Source organism: Sceloporus undulatus, chromosome 5, assembly GCF_019175285.1.
Source record: "Sceloporus undulatus isolate JIND9_A2432 ecotype Alabama chromosome 5, SceUnd_v1.1, whole genome shotgun sequence".
NCBI lineage: Eukaryota > Metazoa > Chordata > Lepidosauria > Squamata > Phrynosomatidae > Sceloporus > Sceloporus undulatus.
Window position 1 is genome coordinate 3,554,856 of NC_056526.1, and position 24,794 is coordinate 3,579,649.

Sequence of the window (24,794 nt, forward strand, 5' to 3'; positions counted from 1 at the left end):
CTTGTTGGAGTCCTGAGATATATGCACGCTACACAATACAGTCTTCCCTCCATTCTTGCAGTCTTCAGACTGGCGTCCCTCGCTTATGGGCAAGGACGAACAGGGGGGGAATGAATGGGGCATGTGCCCATGGCACGACCTGCACGCCCACGCCTATGTTCAAGACAGTGGGGCTTGAATAGAAGCGAAAATCTGTTTTTGCAAGGGAACAGATCACCTGCAAAAGAAGAGGAGCGACTGTATACAAGTTTGATAACAATTTCATCTGACCTGGCTCCATCCTCTGGAATCTTGGGATTTGTAGTTTGTTGAGGGGCATTTGGGATTCTCTGTTAGAGAGCTCCAATGTGGTTTGTCCAAGGGAGTCCATTGGAAAATTCTAAGTCGCTCTCACCAAATGGCAAATCCCAGCCTTCCATAAGATGGAGCATGGAGCAGCAGCTAAAAAGGCCAATGCGATTCTAGGCTGCATCAATAGTAGTATAGTGTCCAGATCGAGGGAAGTAATAGTGCCACTATTCTGCTTTGGTCAGGCCTCACCTGGAATAATACTGTCTCCAGTTCTGGGCACCACAATTCAGAAAGGATTGTAGTGTCATATTTGTTTGTTTGTTTATAATTAAAAGCTATAAGCCATTACAAGTCAATATAATTAAGGTAACATAGAAACAAATAAACTATAATAACAGTAATAAGTTTAAAACAGAATACAGGTAACAATCAAGTGAAATAAGTAAATGCAAAAATATAAAATCATCTTTAATATAAATGAAATGAAATTAAAAGCCCCATATCAGGTGCCATGTATCTTCATCATCTCTGTGTAATTCTTACAAATGATTTTGATGCCTAGATCTTAACTTGTGGCCAAAGCAGATTTTGCAAGCATAGCGGTGATATCTGCATGGTTGCCCAGCAATAGGATACAAATCTGCTCAAGGGGAGGTTGATCGGAAAGGGAGTGGAGAATATGATGAAGAAACTTTTGCCAAGGGCCCATATAGAGAAAGCATTGCAAAAGATAGTGATGGATGTCCTCTCCTTCCCCTGACGCACAAATACAAAATCTTGGATGCACAGGAGTATCATAATTACCTATAAAGCCCTAAATGGCTTGGGTCCAGGATACCTGAAGGACCGCCTCTCCCCGTATATTCCGTCCCGCACCCTCAGAACATCCGGGCAGCTACTACTGAAGGTGCCTGGGGCTAGGCTTACCTCCGTCACAAGGCGGACATTTTCCATCGCCGCCCCGGCCCTTTGGAATACGCTGCCCGCCGAGCTCCGCTCGACTACCTCCCTGGCCCAATTTAAAAGGGAGTTGAAAACCTTTTTATTCCAGCTAGCATTCCCCGCATAAAAAATCCTGTGGGCCTCCCTCCTCTTCCGTGGCCATGAGGATGGGCTACTGGGGCTTTTGCTGGGTTTATTTTATTTTGCATATTGTATGGTGTTGTTTTTAACTATTGTACGTGTATTGTAATTTTATGTAAACCGCCCTGATCTATGGAAGGTGCGGTATATAAATAAAAACTTTATTTATATTATTATTTATATCTTCGCTTCAAGTAGGCGGATGGCATACACTGAAAGCATAGGGCTGTAAATGCTTTTCTAATTGGGGACAGGATCAGGTTTAAAAATATTGTTCCATTCCAAAAGATGTTTTATATAGAGGATACCCTAAAGACATACGCTGTTTGGGAAAGTATATGTAGGTCCCACCATTTGGAGGCAAGCTGAATTTTTTCTTTAACTCATTGTTTGAACACCAAATCCTCTGAGGAGCGTCTTAGGGAGATGAAGATGTTTAGCCTGGAGAATAGGTAGCTAAGAGGGCATATGATATCCCTACTTAAATATTTGAAGGGATATCATACTGAAGATGGAGCAAGCTTGTTTTCTGCAGCTCCAGAGAGTAAGACACAGAGCAATGGGTGCAAGCTACCGCAAAAGAGATTCCACCTCAACATTAGGAAGAATTTCCTAATGGTAAGAGTGGTTTGACAGTGGAACATGGAGTGTAATGGAGTCTCCTTCTTTGTAGGTTTTTAAACAGAGACTGGATGGCCATCTGTCACTGGGAGGGCTTGGATTGTGTATTGCCGCGTGGCAACTTGGATGGCCCTTGGGATCTCTTCCAATTCTATGGTACTTTGAGCCAGGAAAGTTAAAAGTGGTATCAAACTATTACAGCTGTGCAGTAAAAATGCACCTCTGGGAAGGTAGTTGGGGAATGAGGGCCAGTCTTTTCTCAACTCATCCATTCCTTTTCTGCAGTGAAAGACAAGCGATGGTCCGAACTGGACTTGTCGCGTCAGAAGACCTACGTGATGTGCCTACTGGACGGACTGGAGGTGGTCAGCAGGGAGAAGAGGCTGAGGGTTGCCCGGGCCATTCTCTATTTGGCTCAAGGTACGGAGGAGACACCGGCCGCGCGGAGGTTCTCAGGGACTCATGAACCGTATGGAAAATGGCAGTTGCTACAGAAAGACACTGGCTGAGAATCCTACATGGGGGGCTTTTAGTCTGGGGAAATTTGTGGAAAGTCTGCCCCACCCTTTTGCTGTGTGTGTGTGTGTTGTGGGCCTTCATTTCCAACTTAGGGCGACCCTAAGGGAAAACTATCCTGAGGTTTTCTTGGCAAGATTTGTTCAGAGGAGGTTTGCCTTTGCCTCCTTCTGAGGCTGAGAGAGCGTGATTTGTCCAAGATCATCCAGTGGGTTTCCATTGCCAAGCCAGGATTTGAACCCTGATCTCCAGAGTCAAAAACACACTGCAGAAATAATCCAGTTTGAGACTGCTTTAACAGCCTTGGCTCAGTGCTAGGGAATCCTGGGAATTATAATTTATAGTGGCACCAGAGCTCTCACAATACACTTTCCAGAATTTCCTAGCATTGAGCCCCGGCAGTTAAAGTGGTCTCAAACTGGATTATTTCTGCAGTGTGTTTTGGGCCATAGTCCAACACTCAAGACACTATGACACACTGCCTTATTATTTTATTACACAAGTATTAAATTTAATTGACCCATTCAGTCTCTTATAATTTTAACACCACATTTCTCTTTCCTTTTTTTTCATTAATATTTCTTCATATTTCGTAAGTGAATTTTCCTTTATCATTGTAATTAATTTATCCATTTGCATCCTATCCAACAATTTCATCAGCTGGTCATCAAGGGTCAGCATAAATTTAGTTTTCCAGTTCTTTGCACAGATGCTCCTTGCAGCTGTGATCATGTGTAATAATATTTTCTTAAGTTGCCCTTAATTATTAAATTAATCAATGGGCTGCTGTTCTCTGATATGGGACCCCCTTCCTTTCCGTTTCCAGGGGTCTTTGGGGAATGTGACACGGAAGCAGAAGTCCTGGACTGGACCCGGCACAACAATTTTCTGTTGTACCAGATGGGAACGTTTACGGCGTTTCTGGAGCTGCTGAACATGGAAATCGCGTAAGGAACCCTTCTTTGAGGACCTCAAACTAACATACATCCAATAGTGGCCCCTTACCCTCCAATTGTCCCAGTTTGTCAGGGACAGTCTGGAGTAATCCTCTGCCGTCCCGCTTTACCAGGCGGGTACAAAATGCTAAAAATACATAACACAATTAAAAATGACAACAAATAAAATGAACAATTAAAATACAACACTATAAAACCATTAAAATACACATAAAATGTTCTTTAAAACATACCAATTAAAAGGTCATGCTTTAAAATTGACTGGTTAGACCAGCCGGAAGAGGGGTGGTAGAAGGAAAAGTCCTTTGGGGCCTTATTCCCACTACCTTTTAAACTTGAATTGTGATTCAGTGTGAACCGGTTTGAACAAGAATGATTCCCACTTAATCTGAATTACTGAAGCGATTCCAAAAGGTAGGCCATGCTCTTTAACCCTTGTCAAAACGACGCTGATTTTTTCCACATCTTTTCAATCAAATCGAATCTGCGCAAGTGGGAACCAGAACCGAATCGGATTCGATTTTACAATTTGGTTTTAAATGAATCGCTTCAGTGCAAATGGAAACCAAACATGGATCAGAATTAGTTTATATGACATGCAGTAAAGCGGATGGGGGGGGGAATGCAGGAACCAATTCTTTTTAAACCGATTCATTTCCCAGTGTGAACCACAAGTGGGTTATCTGCCTCAGGAACCGGTTTAAATAGAACCAATTCATTTGTGAATGGGAACCATGAGTAGGTTACTGTGATTCCATTTCATGACAGAAAATGCGATTGGACCAAATGTAGTGGGAACCATGATCTGATTTCGAATCGATGAATTGATTCAGATCGGAAACCGATTTAGTATAAGTGGGAATGAGGCCTGGGAAACCTTTGTCAGTCTAGTCCTCAGGTTGTTGCTGTCTTGACCATGACATCCTCTTGTGAACCTCCAATGCAGTTTATTTCCAGAGTTTGTTTCAGCTTGATGGTTGTTGAGAATCCTTTCTGGTCTTTAATTCCAGCAACAGTCAGGCCTGCAGCAGCGCCTTGAGGAAGCCGGCCATCTCTCTGGCCGATAGCACCGAACTCAGGTGAGTCCGCTTGAGTCTTACCTTGCGACTGTCCATATGCGCTGCGTGTGAAAGGTGGGCCACTGTATATTTTCCCTGGAGGTCATTCAGACAGAGGACTCGGTGCCTGCTTTGCTTTGGCCAAAATGTTAGAAGCCAGAGCTAGCAGTGTGTTTGTTGTGTGTTTGTGTGTGCCTTCAAGTCGTGTGTCAAGTTGTGGCAAAGCCCACGAATGTCACAGGATTTTTTAAGGCAAGATGTCAGTACCCTGAGTAACAGAAGTGCTCTTTCTTCTGCTTGGAAAGAGAGGATAGTAATTGATAATAGATGACATTATAAAATAAGAATAATAACAGCAACAACAGTGACAATAATAATACAATTACAACTCCTACTGTAATAAAAATTTAAAAATTTATTTCCCAACAACAGTGACAATTACTATTACTACGAGAAAATAATTTTAAAAAATACTTCTTTCTTGCCTCTCCTCAAAGTTTGAGGCAAGGTACAACATGTTAAAATATAAAATGCAATTTAAAAAGGAATGCAATATAAAAACCAACAGTTAAAATAGAATACAGTCAGCCCTCCACATTTGCGACTTTGACTTTTGCGTATTTGATTATTTGTAGTTCTGATTAACTTGTTCTCTCTAGGAATCTCTAGGTCCTCCAGCGCAACTCTATGGGAACTTGACCATAGAGTTATGCTGGAGGGCTTAGAGATTCCTAGAGAAAAAAAACCTCTCTAGGCATTTGTAAGTCCTCCAGCATGATTGTTTGGTCAAATTCCAGCTGATGCTGACCATCGAGTTCTGCTGGAGGACCTAGAGATTCCTAGAGAAGTGTTACCTCAGTTTAAAGTGTTTCTCTTTTTATTTGTGGTTTTCCCACTTTCACGGTGGTCTTGTGCCCCTAACTCAAGTGTATTGTGGAGGGCTATTGTGCTATAAAACCATTATAATGTAGATGCTTTCTCTTCTTCTGCATCAGGGTGATCCTGAGCGTCATGTACCTGATGGTGGAAACCATCCGCGTGGAAATGGAGACGGACCCACCGAAGTGGAAAGCCTCCCGGGAGACCTTCAAGACTGAGCTTAGTTAGGTTTTTGAAACATTCATCAGGGTGGGGAACTTTTGGCGCGATACAGACCGCCAAAAAATGGCAGCCTGCCTGCACCTATTTCTCTGCCAGAGGGAAGCCACAACTCCCAAACCATGTGCCTTCTCTCCGGTGGAAAAGGAACCCGCAAAAAGCGGGTTCTTTTTACGCCGCAATGGGGGGCATAGCAAGTGTGCCACTGCTGCACTCATTATGTAAGCGCCATGTGGATGTTGCACGGCACTTACATAACAATGGCGGCACCGTGTATACAGTAATGCTGCCATCATTATGCCCTCTTCACATGCTAGGGTTGCGGGGGGGGGGGTATGTACCAGGCCTTTGTTACCCTATTTGTATGGGGCTCACAGAGCCTCCACTAACAGTTGCAAGCTATGTTGAATTAGCTTGGGGAACATTTGACGGGTATGAAAGAGGGGGTGACCTCATATGCAATATGCAAGATCCAGCAGTAGCTATACTGATCAGAGACTCCAAGCCTAGGGACTGCATAAACCTTTATTAACATTTTTGCATGACAAAAGAAGCCAATGAAGCCAATGCTTGTGTCTTCAACTTTCTCTCTCTCTCTCTCTCTCTCTCTCTCTCTATATATATATATATATATATGCACACGCACAACGCGCACACACATTTTCTTTCTTTTTTAAAAAAATATAAAAATAAAAAACTAAGACACAGTATCAAAAAACAAAAGCATTTCCCGTAAAAAAAAAATCCCTCCCCCCCCCCAAAAAACCCAAATTGCAGCAGACTCAAACACCTTTATTAATAAATATAATGGTAAATGTAAGCACACGTGACTTGTTCATAGGAAGAAGTAAGTGTTTACAAGGTCTTGCCCATGGAATTGAGATTAAAACAATAATAGAAAATCAATCTCATTTAGTATGAAGAATTTTTGGAAGTACATGAAGAGAAAAGAAACATCTGTTTTAGTTGTATAACACATGCTGTGTGTTTGTGACACATATACATGCATTTTATTCGGTCAAAGACCAGCAAAATTTAAAAAGGAAAACAAAGTACAATTGATAAGTGCAATAATAAACTACAAAGTAACAACACACACTAATAAAATACTCACTCAGTTATGATTTTGTTGATCCAAATAATCAAGATATATATATGTTTGTGTGTGTGTGTATAGTATAATTAACAATTTTAAAGTGTGTGTATATATGATATAGGCAGATATAGGTGTGTATGTATGATATAGGCAGAAAAGTCATAGGATCACAATCCTAGAGTTAGAAGAGGGCCCCCTCCGGGCCATATGTTGATGTTTTCTATATTTCAAAATGAATTTTATATATATATATATATATATATATATATATATATATATATATATATTAAGAGAAAGGTCCATGGAAAGCTGGGAAGCTTCCTGACTCAACCCATGATGCTTCACTGGCTTCATTGTCAGGCTAAGATGTTAAAAACCATACAAGACTAAAATAGTGATGATGTTAAATCTCAGGCCTACATTCTGAGATGTTGTCAGTTAGATGGTATTGAGGGATTTCAAAGTTTTATTTTAACCCTCCCTGTCTGGAACAAAAAGGGAGACATTGGGGCCTACCTTGCAGGGGTGCTGGGAAGGACGAACCTTGCAACGTGATTTGTTTCATGATATTTCTTGTCTTGCAGGTTCTCCTGTACACAGCGAGGAGCCTTTTGCCCTCCTTCTTTTCACGATGGTGACCAAGTTCTGCAGTGGCCATGCTCCACATTTCCCCATGAAGAAAGTCCTGCTCTTGCTCTGGAAGGTGCTTGTGGTGAGTAAGGGCAGCGGGGTGAGTGTCTCCATTTTGATTGGCTATTTATTTATCTTTATTTAGTAACGATCATTGTTCTTGCATGTCTTCATTTCCGACTTTTGGCGACACTGAGCCTATCACAAGGTTTTCTGGGGCTGAGACTATGTGACTTGCCCAAAGTCACCCAGTGGGCTTACATGGTGGATGAGGAATTGAACTCTGATCTCTAGAGTTGTAGTTCAGTGTCCAAAACACTACACCACACTGACTATCATTAAAGATAACATTAGTCTTTATTTAAATATTTATTAATTAAATCATCTTGATTTCAGGTCACACTCTCTCGTTCTCAGAGGCAGGCAAAAGCAAACCCTCTCTGAACAAATGATGCCAAGAAAACCCCTCGATAAGGTGGTCATTTTAGGGTTGCCATAAGTCAGTAATGGTTTAAAAAGGCACACAATAGCAACACATTAAAGGTGATAAAAAGCAGTTTTTAAAAGGACAATCAGAACAATACAGTGTCCTCTTAAAAACCTTTTCTGCAGGGTTTTGGGCATTACAGGGGGGAAAAGGATTTTTTCTCTGCGCTTTACCACTTCACCACATGAGGAATTGTGCATCCAATCATGTGCAGCTTGGAGCCATAAGCCATGACGCCTTGCTCTCTTTCTGCCCCTCTCCCCTCCAGTTCACCTTGGGGGGCTTTGAGGCCTTGCAGACCCTGAAGGTGAAGAAGCGCCAAGAGCTGGGCCTCCCTCCACTGCCAGAAGACAGCATCCAGGTGGTGCGCAGCATGCGGGCTGCCTCTCCGCCAGCCTACTCCATTGAGCTGGTGGAACAGCAGCATCAGCCACAGCCAAAGCGGGGACATCGGAGCAGGAGGGTAGGAAATTGGAGTGAACCTGTTATTGGCTTGGGCCGATGGTTGGGGGAACCCCAAGGAAGGGGTTGTATGCGCTGGATGAGTTCCTATGACCGCCCACCGCCATCACAGCTGCCACCTCTCCCATCACTGTCATTGTATGTGAAGGCTTCTGTTGCAGCCCATAAGGGAAGAAATAGGGCTTCTAGCTTTACCAACATGGCCAGGAGCCTTCTTCCAACATCACAGGCACCATGGTGGTGGGAGCCTTCACAGAGAATGGCGGTGGGGGCTGCAGGTAAGGGAGAGTGCATGGCTGTCTGTTCTAATGGCTGTCACAGCAGAATTTATGGGAAACTTCCGCAAATAGCCCATATTTGTATTGAGTTTCCCTTTAGCCAGTTTGTTAATTTATCTGATACTGCAAAGTCCAGTTACTTCTGCAAGAGCCCTGGTGGCACAGTGGTTAAATGCCTGTACTGCAGCCACTCACTTAAAACCATAAGGTGGTGAGTTTAATCCCAGCTAAGGGGGCTCAAGCTTGACTCAGGCTTGCATCCTTTTGAGGAGGTGGCTAAAATGAGTACCCAGATTGTTGGGGGCAATTAGCTTAAAGTTGTAAACTGCGTAGACACTGTTGGTTCAGTATGAAGCAGTATATAAATGAAGTTGTTTGTTTTTGTTTTGCTTCCTTTTTTCAACATTTGGGCTATGCGAAGTCAAAGGCTTTCACGGCTGGCATGTATAGTTTTTTTGTGGTTTTGGGGGGCTATGTGGCCATGTTCTGGAAGAGTTTATTCCTGACATTTCGCCAGTATCAGTGGCTGGCATCTTCTGAGGATGCTGACTTCCAGAACACGGCCACATAACCCAAAAAATCCACAAAAAAATTGGGGTCATCTTCTGCTTCCAATATTTGACAGTTAGTTTTTCAAGTTCTATTGAATCAAAAAAAAAGTCTTTGCCTGTCTCTCGAAAGACTCCAAAGATACACCTGCCTAGGGAGGGAATATTCCAGTGATTGAGCTTGGGAGCAGCCACCAAGAAGGCCGTCCCTTGTGTTCCTACCAGATGTACCTGCGAAGATGGAGGGATCCCAGAAAATCCTCACTATCCCAGAGCAGTCCATAATTTGAGCATTGCAATTCTTCCTCCCTCCGGTGCCTTTATTCCTTTCTTGCTACCCACTTTCTCCAATGCAATGCAGCCTCTGATGAAGCAGGACAGCTTGGATCTGTACAACGAGAGGGACCCCTTCAAGAGCGATGAAGCTGGGATGGACGAGGAGGATGCAGAGGACCTCGACAACAGCATTGAAGGTGAACTGGACCTTCTGGAGCGGGAGCCGGTTGTTCCGGCTGTAGCGATTCCACGCCCACCTGTCGAGAGGGTCTCCTTCCCAAAGGGGCTTCCTTGGGCTCCCAAAGTCAGGTATTGCTATGCTCTACTCCTTCCTCTTTCAACAAGGACACCTGTCTGGGTCTGATCCCTGGTTCCTTTCCAGTTCAAACTCAAACCCAAAACAGATGCACCGCCCTACTGACATTAGCCATCCCCAGGCTTGAATTGACAGAACAGCTGTGCTATTTCGGAGTAGGATACATGTGTGTTCCCGTTTTTAAAATGTCCTACTGATATAAAATTCTCCTTGTAGAGCGAACTCCCCATATTAGTTAGGGGCACGAGACCCCTGTGAAAATAGAAAAGCTGCAAATAACAACCCACTTTTTTTTACCTGAGAGAAAACCTCTCTAAGTCCTTTGGCATAACTCTGTGGTCAACATGTGTAGGCAGCCGACAATAGAATTGCGCCAGAGGACCTACAAAGGCCCAGAGAAGTGTTCTCTCTAGGAATCTCTATGTCTCTCTGGGCAGCTTCTGGCCAATGTTGACCTTAGAGTCACACTGGAAGACCTAAAGATTCCTAAAGATGGCTTATTTATAAAATCCATGAATAACTGAATCAGCAAATGTGGAGGGATGACTGTATTTTAACATCTTGAAGAACAATTAGGAGAACTTAATGTGTAGAGCAAAACATATTTTTTGTGTGCAAAAAATCCACATGTCTTTCTCTTCAGGATAATTCCTCTACAACACTTTAAGACAATTGAAATGCAGTGGATCCTCCACATTTGCTGGGGTTGAGGTGCAACCAGAAATTGACCATAGACCATCACAGGGGGGCCTGTGCATAGAAAATTGTTTTCTCTGGGAATCCCTAGGTCTTCCAGCATCACCTTCTCCAAAGAAGATTTCTAGGTGTGAAAAGTTTTTAGTGTTTCACTCTCAGCAATGCTAAAAATTTGGGGACAGAAGAAACATTTCATGGAGGTGGCAGAAGTCTCACTTGTCAATGCCCTCATTTCATCCATAGCCGCACCCCTGACATGGAACCTGTCACTTCCCAAAATCTAGGACTTGGCATTACAGAATTTTGCAAAGGGTTTTTATTTTTTTAAAAACGGATGGGCAAATGTTAGCCAGAACCAATGTCCTCAATGTACAATTCTTTTTTTTAAATAATAGCCTATTTTCCATATCCATTATAAAGAGCTGCTCGTTTGCAGAATAGCTGTTAATGTTGTACTTGGTCTATAAACCAGTTTTCAGAATGCGTCCTTCTCTCTGTTCTGAATGATTCTTTGGAACACCAATTGGCTGGCGGCAGAATGCTTTTATTTTGAGATGCATGAATCCCTCCCCTCCCCTATAATGTCTGGTGTGGTTTTTCTATTTATTCCCCCTCCCCCATTCCGCTGGCACCTTCTTTTCTCCCCTAACGCTCTGCTTATCTTCCAGACAGAAAGACATTGAACATTTTCTGGAGGCGAGCCGGAACAAATTCATCGGCTTCACGCTTGGGCAGTGAGTATTATGCATCAGCGAGGAGAGTGGAGTTTTCTTGGCCTGTTCTTTGCCTTTCAAAGGAAGTACTTGTGCTCAATGTCACTCACTGACTTGATGGCTGGCTAGCTGGAGAATCACAGAGTTGGAAGAGACCCCAAGGGCTGTCCAGTCCGGCCCCATTCCACCATGCAGGAACACACAATCAATGCACTCCCGACAGATGGCCATCCAGACTCTGTTTAAAAGCCTCCAAAGAAGGAGACTGCACCACTCACTTTCAAACAGCTTTTACTATCAGGAAGTTCCTCATAATGTTGAGGTGGAATCCCTTTTCCTGTAGTTTGAACCCATTGTTCCGGATCCTAGTCTCTGGAGTAGCAGAAAGCAAGCTTGGTCCATGCTCCATATGACATCCTTTCAAATATTGAAGCATGGCTATCATGTCACCTCTCAGCTATCTCATCCCCAGGCTAAACATAACCAGCTCCCTAAGAAAAGGGCCCTACATATCAAAAGGTTGCCACATTCTTCTGCAGGATGAGCACCTGTTAAATTACTTAAGGGAGCACCTCTCTTAATGTATACAGTATGCCTGCCTAAGAATTGAGGTCTGTTTGGAAGAGCCTACTGGGGAGGACATGGAAGAGGGCATTCTCTGTGGTGGCACCTCTGGAGGCCCAGTGGATGCCAACATTGGGGTCATTTTGGCACCAAGACAAAAATGAGCTTTTTAGTAAAGTCTTCTGTGTGCTACTGTTGATGTTGTTATCTGTCATCAAGTCGACCCTGACTCATGGCAACCCTCTGGATTCAAAATCTTCAAGACCCACTGTCCTCCAGTTCTTGGATCCCTCAAACACAGTTTGCACAATCAAGTTTAGACACTTAACCACAATCTTTCCCTCTTCTCTGTCCCCGCTCGCTTCTGGCCATCCTTACAGGGACACGGATACCTTAGTGGGTTTGCCGCGGCCTATCCATGAAAGCGTGAAGACGTTGAAACAGGTAAAGCAGAATAAATGGGTCTGGCTGTGAATGTCATGCCTTTCCCTCCATGCAAAGTACTTCTGTGGTTGTTGTGATGCCCTAATCAGTGGTAGAACTACACTACACTACACCTTTATTGTGCTATTATTCCAGTTTTACTGCTATGACTGCCTACTGTGGCATTCTGGGATTTATAGTTTAGTGAGGCCTAAGAGCCCTCTGGCTGAGAATTCTAAATTCCCCCTAAACTGCAGATCCCAGGACTCCACGGGAGGAAGCTATAGCAGTTAAAGTGGAATAATAGCTCTATAATAGTGTAGTGTGTTGTGATGTGTCTTAAGAGTTGTTTTTAACCTTCCTCACCTTGGCAGCCACAGAGGCGAATTTACATGAAAGACTGGCCTGGTCTGTATGGGCCAAATGATTTGTATATACCCATGTATAAGTGTAAACATTTTAGTCAAAAAATTGACCCAGAAAACCTGAGTCGACTTACCCATGGCTCAATGTAAGTTCTTCAACAATGTTTTCGTTTCCTTCATCCCTTGGATCCTTTGCTACCTGTGCTCAAGTTTTACCCTTGACTTATCAATGGACCATGTCAGAATCCATAATTTTGGCCCCAAAACCCACTCTTGACTTAGACATGAGATCATCTTATAGTTGAGTAGATACTTTATTTATTTATTTATTTATATAGCGCTGTAGATTTGCACAGCGCTGTACATAAAACAAATATATAAGAGAGAGCCTGGCTATGGCGTACAATCTAAGAGATAATAGGATAATACATATAAAATACATAGCAATACAGGAAATGGTTCAATAAAACAGGAACAAAAGAACATCACATAGCAAATGATAATCACACAATGCCTGGGAACGCTTCTCTGAACAGGATGGTCTTCAACTCCGTTTTGAAGCTGGTTAATGAAGTGATGTCCCTTGTGTCTTGTGGGGGAAGAAGGTTCCAGGAGTGAGGGGCAGCGAGTGAAAAGGGGCAAATCAAGGCAGAAATAAAACATCGTCCCCTCAGTAGGGAAAATGGACAATGCACAACCTAAATCCCAGTTATTATTATTTATTATTAACCTTTATTTATAAAGCGCTGTAAATTTACACAGTGCTGTACATACAATCTTTTCAATTGGACGGTTCCCTGCCCTCAGGCTTACAATCTAAAAAGACACGACACAAAAGGAGAAGGGAGTAGTGGTGGGGAAGGGGATGAGGGCCCTTGTGATGTAAACAGTCCAGATAACATTTGGCCACTTTAGCGACCCTAAGGCAAACCAACATGGGGTTTTCTTGGCAAGATTTGTTCAGAGGAGGCTGACTGTTGCTGTCTCCTGAGGCTGAGAGAGTGTGACTTGCCCAAGGTCACCCAGTGGGTTTCATGGCCAAACTTGGAATCAAATTCTGGTCTCCAGTCATAGTCCAACACTCAAACCACTACGCCATGCTGGCTGTCCTGCATATATATTACATATAGACATTATGTTATATATATTATATATATGCCATAATGTATATGGGAGGCAGTGGCTTAGTGACGATCGAAAGGTTGGCAGTTCAAGACCCAAGTGATGCATGATGGGGTGAGCTCCCATCACTAGTCCCGGCTTCTGTCAACCTAGCAGTTCGAAAGCATGCAAATGTAAGTAGATAAAGAAGTACCACTTCGGTGGGAAGGTAACAGCATTTGATGCAGTCATGCTCACCGCAGGACCGCCAGCCCTTTGTCTTAGTAATGGAGATGAGCACCACCCCCTGTAGTCGATTATGACTAGACATTCAGGTCAAGAGAAAACCTTTACCTTTTACTTTATATATATTAGATATACATTACAGCTATACATTATGGATATACATTTCAGAAGCCCAACCTGTACTATGTTTTATGCCAGATTGTAAGCTGCCTTTGGAAAAAAGCAAGCTATAAATTGAATAAATAAAATATATAAAATAATACATAGCAGGTGATTGCAGAAAGGAGGTACTGGGATTTTAGCCAAACCCTTAACAAACACTTCTGGTCCTTTTGAGTAGTTGGTGACCATAGTATTAAGGCATGGCAGTGTTTCTCTTGACTCCCTGGTACAAAAGCCTTCCTCAGCAGTCCCTTCTTTGAACTAGATGCCTAAGTAGGGAAACAGACTGTGTGCTTCCAGTGTCTCTTTCACATTACACACTTAGGATGCATCTACACTACAGAATTAAAGCAATTTGATTTCACTTTAACTGCCATGGCTCAATGCAATGGGAATCCGGGATTTGTAATTTGTGAGTATTTAGCCTTCTGTCTCAAAGAGTTCTGGTTCCACAACGGATTACAAATCCCAGGATTCAATAGGATGGAGCCATGACATTTAAAGCTGTGTCAAACTGCAGTGTGGCGGCAGTATTAGAGCACTTTGGATCCCCTTCAGTTGTCTTAGCTGCATCCTATATGGAACCTTAGGATTTGTAGTTTTGTGAGGTATTTTGAATTCTCTTCCAGAGAGCTCTAGTGCTTCATTATTCTACAAGTCTCACGATTTATTTCTTTATTTAAAGGCATTTATTTGTCGCTTCTCAGAACATGAGGGCCCACATAAGAACATCTAAAATATTAAATACATTCTGTAGGATGAAGCCCATGCAGTTAAAATGGCATCCAAGTGCTAAACAATTGTGCAGTATGAAAGAAGCTTATGGGACTTCAAGTACATTGAGTTTCCAAAGAAAGCTTCTTCAAGGAAAGTTTCTCTTCCGATTGCCCTTATTTTCAGACCTATGCTTATTGTTCACATCTCATCCTCAGCACAAATACGTCTCGATTTCTGAAGTGCAGATCAAGAATGAAGAGGAGATGGAGAAATGTCCCATGTCGATGGTGAGCATCCTCCCCAGAGGACTCTGTCTCTCTCGCTCTCTATGCGATGGGCCCTCTACATTCCCAGAGGTTGGGACGCAGGACCCCTGTGAAAGTGGAAAAACCACAAATAAAAAACCACTATTTTTTTTAACCTGAGAACCCCTCTCTAGGAGTCTCTGGGTCCTCCAGTGCAACTTTATGGTCAAAATTGACCATAGAATCATACTGGAGGACCTACAAATGCATAGAGGAGTATTTTCTCTAGGAGTTCTATGTCCTCCAGCATGACTTCCCACTTCCAACAGATTGACATCAGAGGACCTAGAGAGAACATATTAAATCTGCAAAAAGTCAAAGCTGCAAATGTGGCGGGCCAACTTCTGGACCTTTGCAGAAAGTTCTGTTACCTTTGTTAAAGAAATTCAGTTAATCTATGGTTATATGTGTGATTTATAATAGATGTGATAAGGTAAGGTAATGCTTTATAATATCTTTAGTATACTTGATTATCTGTACTGGCTCTTTTGTTTTATTCTGCAGTGTGTGTATGTGCATGTGTTTACTGTATTTTATTATTTCATATTATTGGAATAATATTCCAATAATATTATTTTATGTTACTGTATTGGAATAATATTATATTACTGGTTATTATATTATATTATTGGAATAATATTATTATATTATATAAAATATATTATTTATTATATTATTTTATATTTTATATTATTATATTACTGGACTAATTATAAATGTTTTATTCTGTAACTGTAAAGCGCCATGACACTATATAAATAATTATGTTAATGATAATAATTAAGTGATGGGGAGAGGATGAGAGTTTGGACAGGATTTTAAAAAGTGAATGACAGTGATGTACAGTACAGTATAGTCAGAGATGTGAAGAGAGTTGGGCTCAGAGACAGGGATTAGTTAGACTCAGATCAGTTAGGACTAAGTATGAGAGATGGGAGTTAATTTGCCAGGATTTAGGTGTGTTAAAACAATATTCCTTTAACTGTAATGTTGAACCTTCATTTAATAAATAATAGAACATGCCATAAAGGTTATTGGAGTCCTTGGGTTCAGGCCACACTGCAGACTTAATGCACTTTGACATTAATAATAATAATTAATAATAATTTGTTTTATTTATATACTGCTATTCCAAAGATCATAGCGGTGAACAGCAAGTAAGCTAATTAGCAAGTAAGCTAATTTGCCCCAACAGTCTGGGTACTCATTTTAGCTCCCTCCTCGGAAGGATGCAAGCCTGAGTCGAGCTTGGGCCCTTTTGCTGGTCTTATAGAATCATAGAATCATAGAATCGTAGAGTTGGAAGAGACCACTAGGGCCATCCAGTCCAACCTCATTCTGCCATGCAGGAAATCCAAATCAAAGCATCCCTGACAGATGGCCATCCAGCCTCTGTTTAAAGACCTCCAAGGAAGGAGACTCTATCACCCTCCGAGGGAGTGCATTCCACTGTCGAACAGCCCTTACTGTCAGGAAGTTCCTCCTAATGTTCAGGTGGAATCTCTTTTCCTGCAGCTTGCATCCATTGTTCCGGGTCCTGTTCTCTGGAGCAGCAGAAAACAAGCTTGCTCCCTCTTCAATATGACATCCTTTCAAATATTTAAACAGGGCTATCATATCACCTCTTAACCTTCTTTTCTCCAGGCTAAACATCCCCAGCTCCCTGAGTCGTTCCTCATAGGGCATGGTTTCCAGACCCTTCACCATTTTTGTCGCCCTCCTTTGGACACGCTCCAGTTTCTCAATGTCCTTTCTGAATTGTGTTGCCCAGAACTGGACACAATATTCTAGGTGGGGCCTGACCAAAGCAGAATACAGTGGCACTATTACTTCTCTTGATCTAGACACTATACTTCTATTGATGCAGCCTAAAATAGCATTGGCCTTTTTAGCTGCCACATCACACTGTTCACTCATGTTCAACTTATGGTCTACTTGGACTCCTAGATCCCTTTCACACGTAGTTTCATTCAGCCAGGTGTCACCCATCCTATATCTGTGCATTTTATTTTTCCGCCCTAAGTGCAATACCTTACATTTCTCCGTGTTGAATTTCATTTTGTTAGCTTTGGCCCAGCTTTCTAGTCTATTCAGGTCATTTTGAATCTTGATCCTGTCCTCTGGGGTATTAGCTATTCCCCCTAATTTGGTGTCATCTGCAAATTTGATAACTATGCTCCCAATTCTGTCATCCAGGTCATTGATAAAGATGTTGAATAGCACTGGGCCCAGGACAGAGCCCTGTGGGACCCCACTGGTCACTTCTCTCCAGGATGAAAAGGAGCCATTGTTGAGCACCCTTTGGGTTCGGCCGGTCAACCAATTACAGATCCATTTAACAGTTCCTTTGTCTAGCCCACATTTTAGAAGCTTGTTTGCAAGTATGTCATGGGAAACCTTGTCAAAGGCCTTAGTGAAATCAAGATATACTATATCCACAGCATTCCCTTCATCTACCAAGCTGGTAATTTTATCAAAGAAAGAGATTAGATTTGTCTGGCTTGACTTGTTTCTCTGAAACCCATGTTGACTTTTTGTGATGATGGCATTGCCTTCTAGATGTTCACAGACTCTCTGTTTAATGATCTGCTCCAGAATCTTTCCTAGTACTGATGTCAGACTAACTGGACAATAATTGTTGGGATCCTCTTTTTTCCCCTTTTTGAAGATGGGGACAACGTTTGCCCTCCGCCAGTCTGCTGGGATCTCTCCTGTTTTCCAGGAGTTTTCAAAGATTATTGCCAATGGCTCCGATATTACATTTGCCAGTTCTTTTAATACCCTTGGATGGAGTTCATCTGGTCCCGGAGACTTAAATTCATTTAGATTAATAAGGTATTCCTCTACTATCTCTTTACTTATTCTGTGCTGAAATTCCCCTATTTTGTCCTCTGCTCCATTATCCTCAGGTTGAGCACCCTTTGCCTTTTCTGAGAAGACGGAGGCAAAGAAGGTCTTGAGTAATTCTGCCTTTTCTCTGTCTTCTGTTAACATTTTGCCATCTTCTCCACGCAGTGAACCTACCGTTTCCTTCTTCTTCCTCTTGCTGCGGACATATCCAAAAAAGCCCTTTTTATTCTTCTTAACCTCTCTAGCAGGACTGAGTTCATTCTGGGCTTTAGCTTTTCTGACTTTACCCCTACAAATGCCTGCTATTTCTTTGAATTCCTCTTTGGTGATTTCCCCCTTTTTCCATTTCTTATACATCTTCCGTTTCAAACTCATCTCGGTTGAAAGTTCCTTAGTCATCCATCCTGGTTTCTTGAGACAACTCCCGTTTTTCTTTCTCACTGGAACTGTTTGAAATTGTTCCTTCAGTATCTCTCTTTTGAGAAAGTCTTGAACTCGCAACCTTGTGGTTTCGAGTGAATGGCTGCAGTACAGGCATTTAACCACTGTCATGGCTCTATGCTATGAAACCCTGTGATTGTTGTTTGTTATGGTATCTTTCAAGTGTGCTATAATTGTGTATTTCTGCATGGCAGGGAGTTGGACTAGGACCCTTGTGGTCCCTTCTAAATTGCAAGATTCTGTGATCAGTCTGAGAGCTAAGATGCCAGACTCTGGCTGTGGTCTCTTTGCTTTTTCTTGCCTCATTTTCATATCTGAACCTCAAAGCCATTTCTCTCATGTTCCTCCAATTGTTTCTGGTCTGTCCCATATCAGGGCGAAGAAGATGTGCAGGAGACAGCATGTGAAATACTCTATCGGGTGATGCTCTACAACTTGCCACAGTACATGGTGAGCATTGTGCATGAATAACCACTATAATCAATACATATGTGCATGCATGCATACACATGCAGCAAGGGGAAAGCCTTGGGTCAGGGTATCAGGGTATTTGATTAAACCAAATCATAATTAAAAAGTAAATAAAACGTTTCACTGTCTAACATAGTGACTAGGTGGATTTAGTGAGTGGATTTAGTGAGTGGACATCTCAGAGGAGGGTGACCCAAATGGTGAGAACTCTGGAAGCCACCAGGCCCTATGAGGAGCAGCTGAGGGAGCTGGGTCTGTTTAGACTGGAGAAGAGAAGGTTCAGAGGTTACAGGATAGCCGTGAAAACAGGGGTGACCGTAATATCATCAACTGCTCCCCTAAACTGCTGGCAATGGGCCTACTCACTTTTTTGCAGAGGGAGGACTTTGATTTTGGAGGTTTTTCTATTCTGTTATTCCAAGGAAATGCAGAAGAGGGAGAAGGATATATCAATTCCTGTGTAATTTTGAGACCGCATGGGTCTTGCCATGGGATTTGTCTTGTTTGTTGCTGCAGATAGCCTTGCTGAAGATCCTACTAGCCGCAGCTCCGACTTCCAAAGCTAAGACAGATTCGATTAACATCCTGGCAGACGTGTTGCCCGAAGAGATGCCGTAAGTCCTGGACGATGTTCTGGGTGATGCCAGTATAACTGGGATGGGAAACTATGAGGGGCTTGGTACCAGTTTCCCCCCCTTGCCTCTTCCTCCCCATAAGTTGCACCCCAACAGCAAGCACAAATACCTCCATTTTCCTCTGCAGTCTTTCCCAAAATGGCCATGGCTTTGAGAGGCACTGCAGAGGAGAACATTCTATTTTAATGCTCACTTCTGGATGTTTTAAATTCTAGTTTTAAATGGTAAGCCTCATTGAGTCCAAGTTTTGGGAACAAAGCAGGATATAAATAAATATAATAATAATAGTTGTTGTGTGTCATGTAGTCGTTTCCGATTTAACAGCAGCCCTAAGGTGAACATATAATAATAATAATAATAATAATAATAATAATAATAATAATAATAATAGGATTTATTTATATGCCGCCTAATCACTGAGAATCTGGGCGGCTTACAACAGAGGGGATAATAGACGGTTCCCTGCCCTCAGGCTTACAATCTAAAAAGACACGACACAAAAGGATATGATAGGGCTTTCTCTGTAGGTTTCTTCAGAGGGGGTTTGCCATTGCCTTCCTCTGAGGCTGAGAACATGTAACTTGCCCAGGGTCACCCAGTGGGTTTACATGGCTGAGCTGGGATTCAAACTCTGGTCTCCAGAGTCATAATCCAATGCTCAAACCACTACAGCATGCTGGCATCATCATCATCATCATTTTAAAAAACAGGCATTACAGGAGCTTGTGTGTGAGGGGGGGGGAGGTATTTTTAATGTTTTAATGGATTTCAAAGGGCTTTCTGGATGGTTTGAGGGCAAAATTGTCCATAAATCATGCCATTTTAAAAAACAAACAAACTGGGGGACTAGTAGAGAGCTTCAGAGGCCACAAAACTGGAGTCCAAGGCCCACATATGAAAATTCCCTTGACTCCATTGATATTTCATTTTTTCCCAATAATCTGTGATCAGTGTTGAGGTTGGAAACTTTACTTCTTTTGGATGACAGTTCCCATGGCTGGCTTGGGGATTGTGGGAACTGCCATCCAAAAAATAATCTTCCAAAGTGTTGCTCCTGTATGGGTTATTTGGGACTTACAGATCAAATGACTGTCAGTTTTATGAGACTTCTTAGTTGACATCTGTCAAAACAAGGTTTTAAAAGATGCCAACAAGGCTGAAATCCTGGGAAGTGTCTTCTGAACTGTTGGCAAGTCAAGCTTTGAGACAGAACCCAACAATCAAAATTGGACAGCTTCTCTTTCGCATTCTGACCAGCCAGGGACACATGGTCATTTGAAGCTCTCAGTCAAAGGGAATCTTATATGTGAATTGAGACCTTACTTCTCCGAGGCCAAAGATTTCTTTCTTTCTGTGAAAGGCTATATTTAGAGATACAGTAGTGGTTTGCGTGCTTTCTGAAATATTAAAAACAAAAGATGTAAGAGTTAGAAGTGTAGTAGAGCAAGGGCCCTCTGTACGTTCATAGACTCCCAATTCCCATCTGCCTTTGCCAGCATAGCCAGTGATGAAGGGTGATGGGATTTGTAGTCTAGCATTATTGCTATTGTTGTTTTAACTAGATTATTTTAATTGTTTTTAAATTCTTCTAGTAGTTTTTTTTTAATGTTTTTATCTTCTGAGCCACCTTGGGTCCCTTTCTGGAAGAAAGATGGCATAACAATAAATAAATAAAACAAGTTACAGACTAGATCATTTCAGCCAAGCCAGAAAAGTAATCAAAAGTCCCCCACGTGACTAGCTAACAGATCAGATGGGATTTGTCATCCTTGATGTTCAATGGTGGGTAGCTGGGAGTCTGGACTCCTTTTGTCCAGCCTTGATCAGCTTCTGCAGGTGGGACAGGATCTCCCTGCGTCCAAACCATGGGGCTGCTTTTGATTTCTTTGTCTTTTTCTCCTCTCTTCTGGGTTTCAGCATCACAGTCCTTCAGAGCATGAAGCTGGGGGTTGATGTGAACAGGCACAAAGAGATCATCGTCAAAGCCATCTCCGCGTTGCTGCTCCTGCTCCTGAAACACTTCAAGTTGAACCACATTTATCAGGTGAGCTTGGCATCGGGAACCATGAAGTCAGTGAAAAAGCTTCTTTTTCCATCACTAATTCCCTGTTCCTTTGTGGGGTTTCTTCAGGAAACCCTCTTGTCATTTTAGTTCTAAATTGGAGTTCCCCTGAGGCTGAGAGAGTGTGACTTGTCATCCTGCGGGTTTCATGGCCAATCTGGGAATTGAACCCTGGTTTCCAGAGTCATAGTCCAGCACTCAAACCATTATGCCACTCCGGCTCTTTATTGCATTCTTGGTCCCCTAATTGTCTCCAAACATCCTCCAAGGCATTTTCACTATGTTTTTATGCCTGATTCATTTTAGGCCCTTTTAAACAAGAAGAAGTGGCTGGAAGTCACCTCCTGTTTTAAATAAATGCCTCTTCTGGGCCTAAATAACGGTGGGAGGTGCATTTGGTGAAAATCTTTAACCCCTGGGAGTCCTTTGTTGCCTCAAAAAAATGGTCTTCTGAGCCACAGCATAAATCTGGTTGAGTCTCAAACCAAGCGTGGGGAAGTTATTTTTTTATGTACAGTGGTACCTCGGGATACGAAATGCGCGGGTTACGAAATTTCCGGGATACGAAAAAGTTGGATTGGCAAAAACTGTTTCGGGTTACGAAATATTTTTCGGCTTACGAAATTCATTTCGGCGCGAAATTCAAATGCTATAGGCTTCCAGCGCTAACGGAAAGCTATTTCGGGTTACGAAATTTTCGCGTTACGAAGGGAATGGCGGAACGAATTAATTTCGTAACCCGAGGCACCACTGTATATAGTTCAGCTCCCTAGGATCCCCAGACTGCATGCTCTCTTCTCAGACATTTTATCCCATTTAACATTTTGGCTGCTCTTCTCTTTGTAGTTTGAATATGTCTCCCAGCATTTGGTCTTTGCCAATTGCATCCCACTGATTCTGAAGTTCTTCAACCAGAATATCATGTCTTACATCACTGCCAAAAATAGGTACAGTGTGTGTGAACGGCCCCTCTCCCTTTCCCCCTGCAAAGGGACAAGTGATTTAAAAATAGATACTTTAACAACGATGCATAATAGCGATGAAGTGATCCATGTCTCTCTCCTGTAGCATATCTGTCCTGGATTATCCTTTCTGTACTGTCCATGACCTGCCAGAACTCAACGCTGAAAGCTTGGTAAGGAAAAGAAGAATTACTCTTTGCAATCCAGACAAAATGGAACAGCTGCAGCCTCTGTTTCCACCTGTAAAATGGGCTGAACACTGTGATGGCTGACAAAAATTGTTGTGAGGGTGAACTGGATTTTGACATTTTTCATACAGGTCACAGTAGTGGTGGCTGGTGGCTACACCGGCATCCCATGTCAAGGGGAAGTGAGTCCACTTTGGGTTCTAGTATTGAAAGGAGCTATAGAAAGTGGGGAACCTATTTGAGGAATAGGGCTTAACACCTTTGACAGTTCCTATGAAGTTTAGACAGAAGACTGATCCCTTATTTGAGGGATAGAGTCCGGCAACTTAGACAACTGTTACACTAAACCCCAATGCCCCTATGTTACGTGAGAGTATTCATCATCTTGGACAGCATCTGTAAAATTTAGGCTAAAGCCTGATGCTGATTCATAGTTTATTTATAGTATTTCTATATTGCCTCCCAACCTGCAAGTCTCCCAAGGTGAGTAACACAGAAAAACCAATTAAAGCAATACAATGATAAAGGCATTTTTAAAACACATTAAAATACTCTTTAAAAATGCCTAAACCAGCCGAAAAACAATCCTAGAATCTGAAGTCGAAGGCTTTCATGGCCAGCATCCATAGTTTTTTGTGAGTTTTTCGGGCTCTGTGGCCATGTTCTGGAAGAGTTTCTTTCTGACGTTTCTCCAGCATCTGTGGCTGAGATCTTCAGAGAGTGCTTTGCCTGTAAATCCTAGAATCCAGTTTGGAAAAAGTTAAGACAGCAGTCAACCCTGAATGCCATGTGGAACACCATTGTTTTGGTTTCCTGCCAGAAGCCTAAAAGAGATGGGCCAAATTTCTTTAATTTAAATTTCTGGAAGGCTTATACAGTATAGGAGAAGCTGGGCTTTCAGATATTTTGGCCCCCAAGTCATTTAGAGCTTTGTTGGCAAATTTCTGGCAGGCTCATATGGGAGGAGGCAATCTTTCAGATATGCTGGCCTTAGATTGTTAAGTCAACACCAGCACTTAAATTTTGCTCAGAAGCAAATGGGAATCCAGTTCTTGCAGAACAATGTTATATGGTCTCTAAAATGCATGCCTGACATCTGGCTGGCTGCTGCGTTTTGCACTTGCTGCAGCTTCCAAACAGTTTCCAAGGGCAGTTCCATGCAGAGTGCATTATATTAGCCTAATCAAGAGGTAACTAAAGCATGAACCCCTGTGGCAAAGCTGTTCTGTCAATGAGTCACCAACAACAAATGGTGCAACCTCCTTGACTGGTTTAGTCAAGCCCTTGGTTGTACAGACAGCCCTCCACATTTGCGGCTTTGACTTTTGCAGATTTGATTATTCATGGATTTGAGTAATAAGTCCTCCCTAGGAATCCCTAGTCCTCCAGAACAACTCTCTTGGAGGTTGACCATAGAGTTGCGATGGAAAACCTAGAAAATCCTAGGGAAATCTCCAGGTATTTGTCAGTCATCTAGCACAATTCTGTGGTCAAGTTCTGGTGGATGTTGACCATAGAGTTGCACTGGAGGATTCCTAGAGACGTGTTCTCAGGTAAAAAAAGAAAGGGGGGGGTTATTTGCATTTCCCCACTTTCATGGGGATCCTGTGCCCCTAACCCCAGCAAAAGTAGAGGGCCTGCTGTACATTAAATTGTGTAACTTTGCCATTAAGTGGAAGGGTTTTGTGGCACAATCAGTGCAGAACTCTGCCATTTTGATTTACGCTGCACAACCCTGAGGGAGAATCTGTGACACTAGGGAGGGGGGCTGTCTTCTGACGCCAGTGCCAGTGACCAGAAAAATAAGTTCCCATCATTGTCTCTTAAAAGAAATTAAATTGAGTTGTGTGCTTTTCTGTTCTGTTCTGCCTGCTCCACTTACATTTTGGATTGGTAGCTTCCATTTCACTGGGAGGCAATGTATGGTGAATCTGCTCTGGGTTTTAGTCCAAATTACAAACAGTGCATCCTGGATTCTGAACCCTATTCCCAAAACGGATTCAGCACCGTGAATTTGGAATAGAATTTAGAGCAGATTCTAAAATCCCACTGATGCAAAAGCTGTCACTGATTTCTACACCTGAAATTTATGCCTAGGAAGCCTCAATTGATGTATTTCAGAGTGTTGTGGAGACTCCTTCTTTGGAAGTTTTTTAACAGAGGCTGGATAGCCATCT

The 24,794-nt window shown here is 42.4% G+C and overlaps 1 protein-coding gene across 3 annotated transcripts in view; it reads left to right on the plus strand.

Annotated features, from left to right (window-relative positions):
- The window catches only part of STRIP2 (striatin interacting protein 2), a 43,785-nt gene that overhangs the window by 12,616 nt on the left and 6,375 nt on the right, over positions 1–24,794 (plus strand). For all 3 annotated transcript variants that reach the window (XM_042470315.1, XM_042470316.1, XM_042470318.1), the window contains exons 4-18: positions 2,281–2,415; positions 3,338–3,458; positions 4,478–4,546; positions 5,521–5,627; positions 7,304–7,431; positions 8,105–8,299; positions 9,486–9,709; positions 11,081–11,146; positions 12,070–12,133; positions 14,919–14,990; positions 18,675–18,749; positions 19,287–19,384; positions 21,323–21,449; positions 22,314–22,414; positions 22,536–22,602. In XM_042470315.1, coding sequence (XP_042326249.1) covers positions 2,281–2,415; positions 3,338–3,458; positions 4,478–4,546; positions 5,521–5,627; positions 7,304–7,431; positions 8,105–8,299; positions 9,486–9,709; positions 11,081–11,146; positions 12,070–12,133; positions 14,919–14,990; positions 18,675–18,749; positions 19,287–19,384; positions 21,323–21,449; positions 22,314–22,414; positions 22,536–22,602 — 1,649 coding nt within the window. The remainder of the gene's footprint in view (positions 1–2,280; positions 2,416–3,337; positions 3,459–4,477; positions 4,547–5,520; positions 5,628–7,303; positions 7,432–8,104; positions 8,300–9,485; positions 9,710–11,080; positions 11,147–12,069; positions 12,134–14,918; positions 14,991–18,674; positions 18,750–19,286; positions 19,385–21,322; positions 21,450–22,313; positions 22,415–22,535; positions 22,603–24,794) is intronic.